The following is a 14,202-nucleotide window of genomic DNA, read 5'->3' as shown; positions in this document are numbered from 1 at the left end:
CAGATTATCATTTATTTTCAGGATGGTAAAGGGACCATTACAAAATGTTTGCTAAAAGAAAGTAGCATTGTGTCTGATAAGGGAGAAAATCGCTGGTTTCAAGGAAGCACCTGTTTTCATTACTATCTTGGATAGCTCCAGGTATTCTAAGGGGTTTACATCTTGAAACCTTACATAGCACCTGGTGTTACAAAAATGACACACTACTGAATGAGAAGAAAGGGTTCTACTGCCTTTCTCCGTCTTACACTGGTATTGAGGAAGTTTGTGGATCGTTAGGAATATAATCACAATAAGTGTTTTTACTATTCTGTTCAGCCTAACTTTACTGTGGGTAATTTATTTTACTTCTCGAAAAAAGGTTAAGTGCATTCTTGGATTTAAATGAAAGGCAGGACAGGGGCTTTGGTCTTGCAATCCTTGTGCATGGTCTTGTGTTTTAAAGATGGTGCAGTCAGCCTTGATCCACTGAGGCACAGCTTCCGTAATGCCTCACAGAGTATTATTTTTGCTTTACTAGAGATTATGACTACATTGAAATTCTTTTTTTTCCTGAACGATAAGTGGAAATTTGTTACTTCTGATGAAGAAAAAAATAAACAAGGCTATTCATACAATTTTACTTCAAAAAAGAGGCTGATCTAATTATCACACTGTCAAATAAAAAAAAAACAAAGCTCAAGATATTGCACTATAGCTTAATGAAAAATATAATACCAATGTTTATTATACTGTCTCACAGTTTTAATATATTTGAAGTACCATAAATAAAATATGAATTAAGCATGGGTGTTAAACCTGAATTGCTTTTTTAAAAACTTCCCCGGGAGAGGCCGTTGTTCTATAGTGGTTAGCTAGTGTGTTAAATAGGTCCTTTTTGGCATCTCATACTTAATGGGCTATAAATGAAGTCACTGAAGCCCACAGGTCTATCTGTGATCCTTACTGTTTCCACTGCCTAATAGTGGGCCAGTATCTAGAAATAGGACTCTGTAGTTTTCTTCCTTCTCAAAAGGGCCATAATTGGGTCAAAAATTTTATTTTCATTCAAAAGAAGAAGAGTCTTCAGATTGGGGTCAGTTGACATTTCCCAGAGCTAAAGGATGTTGGGTGGATTAGGTAGATTTTATTTTCAGACTTTTGAGTCTTCTGCTCTTCTTGGGGTTTGATTTCATGCAAAGATAAATTAGAAAATAATGTTGGTCACAGTTTAAAGAACTAAATATCCTATGTATTAATTGTGTATTATTTAATCACTTATTTTATTAATGATTAATGAGTTTTTGGATAAAATACAATTTTTATTGCCAAAAAGCACACGCTTGTTCATAACAGTAGGAAGAAGAAGGTTGATTTATGACTCTTTAGTATCGATCAGAGTCGTATTGGACTTTGTATTTACCAAAACAAATTATTTAGGGAAGAATATTAGTCTTGGTTAAAGCTTTTTAGCACATGAAGTGGGCTTGTCCACTCTGTTTCACTGTTATAAATATACTGTAAAAATTGTGCTATGCACGTTGCAACAGGGTAGTAATGAGAAAAGTGGACTGGAAGATCATATGTAATTTTTATTTGGTCTTCATTATGATACATTGAACAACCAGATCCTTATGAGGAGTGTATACGTTGTATTCTCTAAATTACTACTGAGAAACAACACATAGCATTCATCGGTCTCTTAACAGATTATTCATTATGGCTGCCCTTCAGGCATGCACAGATTGCCAGTTTTTGTGAAAATCATCTTTTATTTATAAAATTTCCAACTCATTCTTGTTTTATTTCTAAACTTTTGAGAGGTCTGTAATTGCTGCCCACTATTGCTCTCTTCCCACTGATTCCTGAGGCCCACACAAGGTTATTTCCGTGGGCTCCATGGGATGATAGGTAATTGTTAGCCATGCTGCCAGATCTTCCTCCAGTGCTCAAGGTCAACTATAATTCACTGAACCTGGATTGGCCGTGGAGCCCTCCTACACACAGTACCCCAACCAGCTACTGCCAATTGAGTGAAATTGGCGCATGAGATGAAATCTCTTTATCATTTGTGGACATGATATCTTGGTTCATTTCTTCCTCTCCATTCCATTTCTTCTTTGTCTTTCATGGTGTTCCTCTTTTACTCCCCTCCTTCCTCTGATGTATTTTTTAAGGCCTATTCCTTAGCCTTCTACTTTTTTCTCTCTGTACAGTTTTTTCCATAATTCACTGAGCTCAGATCTGTAATAGTCATTCCCAAATCAGCATTTCTAGCCAAGTTGCAAATCCAATCTGAATTCCATGTGGTGATTCTACCATTACTTTCAATTGAATATGTTTGCAGTGGAACTCATTATCTTTCTTGCCCAAACAGCTTTTCCTTAATTGACCATCATGGGTATTAATTTTCTGGCATTTGGTTGCACCTTTGACTTCTTTCTTTCTTCTCTCAGTTATAGAGGATCAGTTTTTTCCATGAAAGTTCTTGTATCTTCCAGCACATCTTTTCTGCCAGTATCCTAAGTTCAGGTCTTCATCACCTCATGCCCCTGTCTCTCAAATTTGAGGGGCCATCAGGATCACCTGGAGGGCTTGGTAACACACAGATTACTGGGCCCCATCCCCAGGGTTTTTGATTTATAGGTCTGGGATGGAGTTGAAATATTTGCATTTCTGCCTGGTGCTGCTGCTGCTTGGGAGGGGAAAGAATTGGGGGTGTGGGGGATGAGGTTGTACTTTGAGAACCACATATTGCCTTATGCTTTTATCTGCAGACCTTTGCCAGAATAAACTTCCTGCAACACTCTGTTTCATTGCGTTATTCCCATATTTTAACAACTGTTCATGGTGCCCTATTTCTTAACATTTCTTATCCAAACTTCTGCTTGGTTTTCAAGCCTCCTCACAATTGAACATAATTTACCCTTCCATTTTTTTCTTCTTCCAAATAAGCTTTATTGAGTTTCCTTTCCATCTCTAGTGTAGGTATTTGCTCACAGTCCACCTCCTTCATGAAGCACTCCCGACTATAGCCAGCCTTGGTATGGTTCCTTAATATTAAACCTCAGTAGCACAGTGTTACTAATTTAGACTGTAATCTGTAATAGTAGGGCTCGTATGCCTTCATCTTTCCTAAGGCCTAGCATAGGATTAGGTTAATGAAAATTTACTACTTAGTGAATTGATTCCCCTAGTTTGTATTATTCCTACAGGTTGCTTGATTTGGAAGAAAATAATTAAACAGAAATAAGTTGGCCATAGAACAGAATACTGAGCTTAAACTTTGAAACTGAAATCCATAGCCAGTACAGTAAGCTTCTCTCCTTTATTAGTAATATACTGTCAGTAGTGGTGGCTCCAGATTTTCTGTAAAGGAGGGTCTAGGAGCAGACACCTGGTGATGGGGCCAGTGCTGTGGGGAGGTGGGGGGGGGGGGGGGGGGGAGCTTGTCTTGAATTTGTCTTTTGAGTAGCAGTTATACTTTTTGCTTACATAGTACGTGATTTTACAGTGTGTATGTTTTTTTCCTTTTTAATGTTTGTTTACTTGAGAGAGAGAGAGAGAGAGAGAGAGAGAGAGAGAATCCCAAGCAGACTCTGCACTGTCAGCACAGAGCTCTCTGTGGGGCTTCATCTCACGAACTGTTTTTGAGCAAAATCTACAAAAACTAATTGGGGCAAAGCCTGGACTATATGGGAGCCCCCTTCATTTCCAGCTTGGCTGCCTTTGCATTTCACATGTCTCTCCAGAGAAGTATTTGAGTATGTCTATGCTCAGGACTACTGAAGTGAAACAGAAGCAGGTTTGGGTGGTTTGGGTACTTTATTTGGGGTTTTAATGCTGTTTCATTTATAGTTTTATCCTCTTGAACAAAACACATCCATTTCTGAAACAAAAAAATTAAGCTATGCATCAAAAAGCAATACCCAGAGGTAATTATTATTTTTTAATTTAAATTATAGATCTTATTTTCCTTGAGGCTTTGTGAGGTCTTGCAACTATCATTCAGGATATTAAGACATGAAATACTAGATCTATTTGATTCTCAATACTGGTTTTATGAATTATCTACTTAAAAATGTGGAAACTGTAGAGTATGACTGATGAGCTTGTTGGTTGTTATACAGCTTCCGCGGCCTGGTATTGATGTGTGTTTTCCCATAGAAAGGAACATGGAGCTGGTTTCCGTCAGTGCCGATTGTAAAGCAAACAATAAAGTGGACATTATTTGTATATTATCCATTCAAATTAGAAATTTACAAAGGTATATAAATCCTGATGGAGCAATAATACTACGAAATAAACCATTAGCTTGATGCTGCTAATGTTTAGGTTGCCAAACTCTTTGTACTACTGTGCCTTCTCATTCAATATTTACGGTTATGAATGTGCATTTAAGAATTTTTGTTCTAACACTGTCATTAACTTTAACATACAGGTAGCCTCAATTACTCTGTCAGGTACTTCGACAGACAGCATGTTTTGGAAGACAATCATAAAGTACCTTATCCTTGGGTGATAGTTAACGTTAACTGTCAGCTGAACATTCATACTTAATATACCCTGTGTGTGTGTGTGTGTGTGTGTGTGTGTGTATGTATGTTTAAATCAGGTTTATTTGTCTGCCAAGTAAATGGTGCTATAAATGGGTAATGGCAAACTGTTACATGTTTCTTTTTAACCTCAGAGTTTTATCCTTGTCATCTTTTGATTCTTCTCCCAATCACACCTTATACCTTTTATAAGGAGTGGGACAGGATTTATTCTGCAACCCATGCTGTAAGCCAGTTAGTTCTAATATACTATGTGCTGTATTTCATTGGTTGCATGGATGCTTTCATTATTATATTTAAAACAATCAGTTCTTTTTTTATTAATGAATCGATTGAAATTATAAGATTAATGGATATTTCTATGGAGCTGAAAATTTAATTTGGCTGTGTCCTCTGGTGTAAGCTGTGGCTCAACTATCTCAATCCTGGCAGAGTTTCAGTGTTTCTGTAAAATCTGCTGCTTGTGTTATGTGATTACATAGATCTTTATAGTTCCACTTCAGTGTTCTTAAACTAGCATATGAAAATAATAGGCTTTGTAAAATCGGACATGACATGCATCTGCAAATGGTAAAACCGGAAAGAGAAATGGAGGAAAGAAGAAGTCCCAATGGACCTGACATTTTGCTAAGAGGCAAGCCATCATTTTCATTAAGTAACTTTTGGAGATTGTTTAAGGCGTATTGTAACTGGGGAGGGAATTAATAGTGTAAGGATGTTGCAAAGAAAAAGAAAGGAAAAGAAAGTCATAGGTGGACAGTGTTACAGAGGACATTGATATGTCCCTTGAGGTTCAGGGAATCCATGTAAATCTTGAATCATAGTTGTAGTTTCAAGTTTTTGTTTTTTCATAGATGATGAGGTATTCATAAAATTCTTCCATCTTTTGGAGTCATTTCTGTTTTCCAGTCAAGGAACTGTCTTGAGTATAGTGAGTCTCTGTCTTCACCTCTTCCTTCTGTGTCTCCCTCTAGTTTAACTAGTCTCTGAAAACAGAACTTGGATACAAGTCATATCACATAGAAGGCAGGTGAGGCATAATGAATTTATGCTACATTTCCTCTGAGAATTAAGACCATGGTGTTCTATTTCTAAGATTACTAGGATCTAGAACAAGGTAGGAATCTTGGATTTCTTATTTGATCCTGAACCCAAATGAGAAATTTAGATTCTCAGAATTTCTCAAGAATTTAAATTCTTAGGGGCACCTGTGTGGCTCAGCTGGTTAAGCGTCTGACTCTTGATTTTGACTCCAGCCATGATCTCATGGTTTGTGAGAATCAAGCTGCACAAATCGGGTTCTTCGCTGAGTGTAGAGCCTGCTTGGGATTCTTTCTCTTCACTCTCTCTGCTCCCCACCCCCTGCCCCTCAAAATAAATAAATAAAACTTAAGAGAAAAAGATTTTAAATTCTTAGAAATTTAGAATGTGGCCAAGAGGAGTGAAAGATTGCTAGGCAATTGGTAAAGAGATAGTGGACTAACGAAAACATTTGTTTAGAATGTTTGTTTACTAAAAACAAATACAGGTTTGTTAGGAATTTTGAGCTGCTTTCAACCATATAAGTATTTATTATTTTCAATTAATAGTTTTAAAAAGGATTTAGGGCCAGATTTGCTATATCCAAGCGATAGCAATACTTGACTTTTTCTCACATGTTCTTTGACCAGTGTTGTATCATCTACAACTAATTGAGAAAATGCCAGTGTTTGTGTTCATTAAGGCACAATTTGCCACTGAGGAAGACATTAAAATGTTTTTTGAGGAGATTTTTAAAAGGAAGGCATTCAAGTATGTGAAGAAATACCCTTTTGTCTTAACACATTTTGAAAGGAAAGTGTTGTATGTATGTAAAAGCTGTGCAACCATACTTACTGGGCTTGAAATAGGTTTGCACATTTCCATGGCAAATCTGATTTCTATGGTTGGAGCATATCTCTTTTTCACTTTTTCTTATTTCACAAACTTTGCCCGTCCCTAAAAATCTGCTTGGAAGCTCACTGTGCTAATAGGCAAGGTTGGCCTTTCTTGTGCTTCTCTTAAAGTAGTCCATCCTGAAACTCTGACCTTTTAATTTAATAACAGTTTTATTTGAGAAAATGTTCAGATCCTGAGAGCTGAAAAGAGTGTTTTCAGAAAGGCCATTTTAAATAGTGGTCTCCAAATGGTATATATCTTTTTTCCCTTTTGTGCTTTGGACCAGACCCATCAGAAGAATACATTGTTGCTTTCTGTATTCTATTGATTTAAAAACAAATAGCATGAAACCTAGATTTGCTCAAAACCCATTACTACACTGGTTTATTTTCCTGCCTGGCTTAGATTTGCTATTTTAGATTTTAAACTCTTTATGCTAGGTCATGTTTTATCTTTTGTTATTTTAAATTCTCACTTGTAGCTAAGGTAATTACTTTTTCAGCTGTGACCTTGGACATGAGACCCAACACTATATTTTTTTTTTCTTTTCTAGAAATAGCTGGGGCATTAGAAAGACAGCTGTGTGTTGGTCTCATTACTGACCGTAAGTGATGTCAGCTTGTTGGCCCCTTGGGCACGTCTTCTTCAGTAGCCTCTAGGAGTTCCTGGCCATTTGCATTGCTGGTAATTTCTCGCTCCCACCTCTTTCCCTTGTGGCCTGCCTAGATGACATCACCAGTTACCTCCATCTCTCTGTCACCCCCCCACCCCAGCAGGTGGTGGGGTTGACATGATAGGCAGGATGGTATAGAGAGAGAGGACAAGCCTTGAGGCTACATTTCTTTCTCTGCAATCTCTTCTGCATGGCTGCCTTCCCAGCCACCCAGCTGGTCACCATTTGGTCATGGAGTCCTTTCTCTTCCACTTTAGGTTTATCACACCGTTGTAAGAAGCTCTCTGCTGACTTTGGCTTTTCCTGTGGTAGGAAGCCCCTATGTGAGAGGCATAAAATGCACTGTGGAAGATATGGAGACTGTTTTATCAGCTCACTTAGAAAACAGATCCCATTGCTGCATTCTCAGATCTGGTATCCTGAGGTCTCACCGAAGCTTAGTTTTGATTGGTTGAATGAAGGTCAGTTGAATTGTGATTGAGAATTTGATTGAGTTTTGCCTGAGAAAAATGTTGCTATGCTAATTTGAAAAAATCCAGGGGAAACGGTGTTACTGCACACATCAGTCTGACCGTGTGTGGATTCTAACTGGTATGTGAAACTTAAGGGTATAGTTTGGATAGTATTAATTGGGTTAAATATTTTTTTCAATTTTTGCTACTAATTAGAGCTACCAGCTGTGAACAACTTGAAAAAATGAAGTGTGATGTTGTTTTGCTTGTTTATGAGAAGTAGCTGAAAATGTGAAAATCATTGCCTTATGGAGAGCAGAGTGTAGAACTTCATAGCCGTTTGACACCCGTGTAACCCAGCTGTTTTTGATCGAGGAAATCAAAACTTGGGTAGGTTACTTGATTGATAAGAAGTCTAGCTAATGGAAAAAGAGACTATTCTATTTAGACTCTTTGCTGAGCTAAGTAACTGTCTAATTTCTCTTGCTAGTGTTTGTATTGTTTTAAAGCCTTTAACACTAAAAGAATCTCAAGATTTGCCTGAGTGTAGACAGAATTCTCTTTTCTAGTTTTTTCTTGATTTTATGTGACCTTTTCAAAGCTGAGACTTCTGTCTTTCTCATCTTATGGACGGTGAAGCAGGAGAGAAGCCAAAGGGCAGCTTAGTATATAGTTCAAAGAGACTCTGGAGAACATGCATTTGAGAACACCTTTGAGGAAAACTGTGCAGAGAGGCTGGTAACTTCCCCCAGGTTCTCGATTGTTGATGGCCAAGCTGGGATTAGACCTCAATTAGCGTTTACTCCTTTTCCTAATTTTCATCCATTCTTCTTCTTTTGTATTACATTCTTTTTTCTTTTTAAAGCTTCATTGAGATGGATATACATTTTATTTATCCATTCATCAGTGGATAGGCATTTAGATTTTCAGTTTTGGAATATTGTGAGTAATATTGCCATAATTTCTTCACGTTCTCAGCAACACTTGTTAATGTTTATCTTTTTGATTGTACTGGGTTTGAATTGGTGTATCATTTTTTTAAATTGACTGAATGGCCTTCAGTCACTTTTCATGTGCTTATTGGCCTGTTGTATTATCTATTATAGAGAAATGCCTATTTCTATCCCTTGCCCATTTTTAATTTTTTGCTTGTGTATTCTGGATACAAGTCTCTTATCAGCTATATGATTTGTGAGTATTTTCTCCCATTCTGTCAGCTGTCTTTTCACCTTCTTGATGATGTTGTTTCCTGATAATCTACAACTAAGAAAATACAGGGTGTTGTTTTCTGATAATTTATAACTAAGAAAATATGCCTGGGTGGCTCAGTCAGTTAAGCGTCTGACTTTGGCTCAGGCCATGATCTCAGGACTCATGAGTTTGAGCCCTATGTTGGGCTCTGTGCTGACAGCTCAGAGCCTGGAGCCTGCTTCATATTTTGTGTGTGTGTGTGTGTGTGTGTGTGTGTGTGTTCTCTCTCTGCCTCTCCCCTGCTCGCACTCTGTATCTCTCTCTTTCAAAAAATAAATAACACTCAAAACTAGAACAAACTATCCAAAAATTTGTATGGAACCACAAAAGACCCCGAATAGCCAAAGTAATACTGAAAAATAAAACCAAAACGGGAGGTATCACCATCCCAGACTTCAGCCTCTACTACAAAGCTGTCATCATCAAGACAGTATGGTATTGGCACAAAAACAGACACATAGACCAATGGAACAGAATCGAGAACTCAGAAGTGGACCCAAAAGTATACAGCCAACTGATCTTTGACAAAGCAGGAAAGAATATCCAATGGAAAAAAGACAGCCTTTTTAACAGATGGTGTTGGGAGAACTGGACAGCAACATGCAGAAGAATGAAACTAGATCATTTTCTCACACCATGCACAAAAATCAATTCAAAATGGATAAAGGACCTGAACGTGAGACAGGAAACTATCAACACCCTAGAGGAGAAAGCAGGAAACATCCTCCTTGACCTCCACCGCAGCAACTTCTTACTTGACACATCCCCAAAAGCAAGGGAATCAAGAGCAAAAATAAACGGTTGGGACCTCATCAAGATTAAAAGCTTCTGCACAGCCAAGGAAACAACCCAGAAAATTAATAGGCACCCAAAGGAACGGGAAAAGATAGTTGCAAATGACATATCAGATAAAGGGTTAATATCCAGAATCTATAAGGAACTCACCAAACTCCACGCCCGAAAAACAAACAACCCAGTGAAGAAATGGGCAGAAGACATGAACAGACACTTCTCCAAAGAGGACATCCAGATGGCCAACAGACCCATGAAACGATGCTCAGCATCCCTCCTCATCAGGGAAATACAAATCAAAACCACACTGAGATACCACCTCACGCCAGTCAGAGTGGCTAAAATGAGCAAATCAGAGAACTCTAGATGCTGGCTAGGATGTGGAGAAACGGGCACCCTCCTACACTGTTGGTGGGAATGTAAACTGGTTCAGCCCCTCTGGAAAACAGTGTGGAGGTTCCTCAGGAAACTAACACTAGAACTCCCCTATGACCCAGCAATAGCACTGCTAGGAATTTACCCAAGGGATACAGAAATGCTGAGGCATAGGAGCACATGTACCCCAATGTTCATAGCAGCACTCTCCACAATAGCTAAAACATGGAAAGAGCCTAAGTGTCCATCAACAGATGAATGGATCAAGAAGATGTGGTTTATCTATACCATGGAATACTGCATGGCAATGAGAAAGAATGAAATCTGGCCATGTGTAGCAACATGGATGGACCTTGAGGGTGTTATGCTGAGCGAAATAAGTCAGACAGAGAAGGACAAATATCATATGTTTGCACGTATAGGAGGATTAGGAGGAACTTGACGGAGGAACAAGGGGGAGAAGAAGGGCGGAAATGGTGGGGGAAAGGGAGAGAGGCAAACCATGAGAGACTCTTGAATGCTGACAAAAACTGAGGACTGATGGATGGGGGGAGGGGGGGATGGGCATGGAGGAGGACACTTGTGGGGATGAGCACTGAGTGTTATGTGGAAACTAATTTGACAATAAACTATTTGTAAAAAAAAAACAACAAAAAAACCAAAAAATAAATAACATTAAAAATTAAAAAAAAACCCACATCCTTATGACCTTTTCCATATCTTCTTTGTTATTGTCCAGTGTCAGCTAAATTTTATAAAGGCTTTCTGGGTCCTGTTGTAATTCAGTTTTTTGCATATGCGCTAAGGCAAGGTGCTGATAAGCATGGAGACCATCAAATAAAGTGATGTTGCACAGGAGACAGTCCTGCCTAATTTCCCACCTAATAGCCTCCACCATGTGAAATACTTCTTAGCTCCTGTATGTATTCCTAGATTCCCCCCAATTTTTGTGTTGCTTTCTTGGTCATGATTTTGGGTAGTGTATTTCTAGTAAAGAGGAAATGGTCTCTACTTATTTCTTATGGAAGGCTCTTAAGGAGTATGTCAGGATTTGTCTGTTTGACTTGCTATCATAGCTGTAAGGATCTTTACAAAACATATCGTACAGCATCTTCCAATTGGAAAGACCAGATGTTTCAAATCAAGTCACCAGGTATTTAGAAAGCTGCAGCTGTGTTCTCAGCACTTTTTTTGCATCTCTTTCCAATTGTTGGCACTTGACGTGGAATGACATAGATTCCAAAAATACGGCTTTAAAATTTTTGTAAATCATAAATGCCCTTTTTCACAAATCATGGAAAAATGGTTATAAATACAAAGGATTTTCTTCCTGTCATAAATTGTTCTTTAAAGTGTTTAATTATCAAAGTGAGAATGTTTTGGTGTCCTCTTCCTCTTCCTTTCTGAAGTCACTTCCTTCCAGCCTCTCTTCCTTTTCTACGTGATTGTCAAACTTTAGTGATAGGAGATCATTTTAAAGAATTTGTACTTAATGGTTCAGTCCCCAGTGGGCAGTAAGCAGCTCCTTGAATTTATTATACATTTTGGCAGGTATGGAAATTTCTAGGTCACCATGGAACTTTTGATTAAATTACTCCTGAAGTACACTAATTGGTCTTTTCTACAGTGCTTAGGTATGTCCAAGGAGATGCTGACCAGCTGGCAGAACTTTGCCCATTAAAATCTAGTCTCAGCTCTGTTTTCTGGTGTATTTTCTTGCTTTTGTTTTTAAGAAATCACTGATTTTTCTCCCCTTCCACTCTTTATTGATCCTAGTTTCTGATGAAGAATTGAAAAGAAGGGTGGCCGAGGAGCTGGCATTGGAGCAAGCAAAGAAAGAGTCTGAAAATCAGAAACGGTGAGTTTTCTGATATCTGGGGGAGATTTTGGTGGACTCTTGTCATACCCATGGAATGTTTTTGGAGAGGAATGATTGTAATAAGGCTCACTGTTTGTATTTGAGCTGCGCAATGTGTGGAACATATGAATGTGGCCATTTTCAGTTTTGGATACACCCTTCCTTACCCACTTCCCACACTTGATTGTGACCGTTGTATCTCTCATGCGGTTCATAGCTGCATGATTACTGCAAAGTTTCTTGGTATGTGAGAGGTATTTCTTGAGGATTCCCCAGGCATTTCTTAGGCTAGTTGCTTTCAGCAAATGTGTTTATGATTGTAAATTGTATATCTACTGTGGGTGATAAGATTTATAGTATTGTAGCTAACAGTGAATGTTACATGTTTTACATAATGCCCATATTAACAAATAGCTTTAATTAGTAATGTGGTCACTTAAAAAAGCTGAAGACATTGCTGAAAAATGTAAGGTTGAAAAGTCAAAGTCCTCCATAATTCTGTTCTGTGGAGGTAACCACTCTTGAACATTTTATTCTTTTGTACATCTGTACAATTACTGTCATTATTACTACTGCTAACAGCTGAAAGAATGTTCACTGAAGTATTTTTGTAATAGTCGAGAATAGGAAGCAATCCAAATGCCCATTATGGGGATGGGATGAATAACTTAGGATACATGCCTCCCATGGAATACTTGACAGTCAAGTATATCTTTCTGTGCTGATTCAGATAGGTGTGGAAAAACATAACTTGATAAAAAAGCAACATTCAAGACAGCATGGTAATTTCTTTAGGGTAAAAAATACTGCTTTTAAAGATTTAAAGTCTATACTTCTTCATAACAATAAATGAATACATTTTAATCCAAGATGGAATCAAGTGCTTCCATCTGTGCTACTTCTGAAATTTGCATTTAGCACCCTTTATTATGTAATCATGTGACTACTAGGCACACACCTACCACGTGTAGATGCCCAGTATGTATTTGTTCTTATTTTGAGCTGCTTAACTATTTTGTTTGAGAAAGCTCAGTGTAAGGAATCTTTGAATTGGATTCTAGTCCTCCCTGACCACAGGATCTTCAACGTGTAATTCAACTTCTGAGGGCCTCAAAGATTTTTATCTCTAAACTGAGGGGTTTGAAAAATGTTCTCTAATGTTTCTTTCCCTTTGACAAAGTGCTGAGTTATCTCTAATTTGCTCGAAATGTATGGAATAAGACATAAGTTTTAAGATTAAGACCACCATTTTCTCAGCAAACAGGGAAGGCTCATGGCTTAGGGTTTTAAAAAATCAGGATGTAATTAGTGCTGCTAAAAGGGTCTGTGTATATTTCAGTAGTTTCCTATGCAATACTTTATAATTACTTAATTAGGTTAGGTTGATGTAGTATATAATTAGAGATTGGAGTTTAAATATTCAAAAAATTTCAGACCATTTTCATTAAGAAGCAAAGAAAATCAATATGTTATGGTAGAATTTCTTGTCTTTGAAATTTTATTATTTTTAGTTGAATTCATTTTAATAAGGCTTTTTTTTGGTTAGACTCTCATATTTACTTTGCTTTTCATATTTCACATAGGACTTTTGTCTTCTTTTCTCCCCATATGGTACAGGCTTTTAGTTACAGTAACTCTCACTGTGGTGCTTTGTTTTTGTTTTTTTTGTGTGTGTTTTTCTTCCTCTTCATTATTCAACTCCCATTTGCTCTGCCTTGGTCTGTAAAAGGGTAAAGGGCAAACGGGATGAGTAAAAGGTGCCAGTGAGAGCCAGTTTCTTATCTCTTGTGGACTGGGGTTGGCAGCTTTGCTATAACCTGGACAAATGACTATTGATAAAGAATTTATTTTCTGTCACCTTTAAGGAGAGTGGAGGGTAGCACAACCTTTTTATTATTTTTTCTTTAAAAAAATATTTTGTCTGAAGCCTTCTTTATGAAAACTTATAGCTGTCAGATCTCAGCAAAAAGTGTGTGTTCATCTTTATGGTAGTTCTTGGAAGAATCAATAGCTTTTTTTTTTTTCTTTTTTTTCTACTGGGGAAGAAATTTTAGAAGGATTAAGAAAGTTTTTACATGTAGTCTTTCAGAAGCAACTTTTTGGAGTCACTAGGCCTTCATACATTATTGTATCTGTTGCCTTAATTGAATAAAGCCTGTTAAGAGTTTCAAAGAATGGTTCCTTGTGCCATTGTCCGTCATTTGTAATACTGCTTACTCGCTTTCCCTTGCTGTCCAGATGCATACATAATTGCAGGCGACTTCCCAAACACTTAAGGTTGGCATGTAAGTACACAGATGTGTAAGGAATCAAATTTGGGCAAAAAGGACTTTAGAAATTATTTTGACT

The 14,202-nt window shown here is 37.7% G+C and overlaps 1 protein-coding gene across 2 annotated transcripts in view; it reads left to right on the top strand.

Moving 5' to 3' along the window:
• The window catches only part of CHCHD3 (coiled-coil-helix-coiled-coil-helix domain containing 3), a 276,511-nt gene that overhangs the window by 47,361 nt on the left and 214,948 nt on the right, over window positions 1-14,202 (top strand). For both annotated transcript variants that reach the window (XM_039244019.1, XM_039244011.1), the window contains exon 3: window positions 11,772-11,853. In XM_039244019.1, coding sequence (XP_039099950.1) covers window positions 11,772-11,853 — 82 coding nt within the window. The remainder of the gene's footprint in view (window positions 1-11,771; window positions 11,854-14,202) is intronic.

Source organism: Hyaena hyaena, unplaced genomic scaffold (assembly GCF_003009895.1).
Source record: "Hyaena hyaena isolate Hyena2069 unplaced genomic scaffold, ASM300989v1 scaffold_8, whole genome shotgun sequence".
Classification (NCBI taxonomy): domain Eukaryota; kingdom Metazoa; phylum Chordata; class Mammalia; order Carnivora; family Hyaenidae; genus Hyaena; species Hyaena hyaena.
This window is presented reverse-complemented; position numbering and strand designations above follow the sequence as displayed.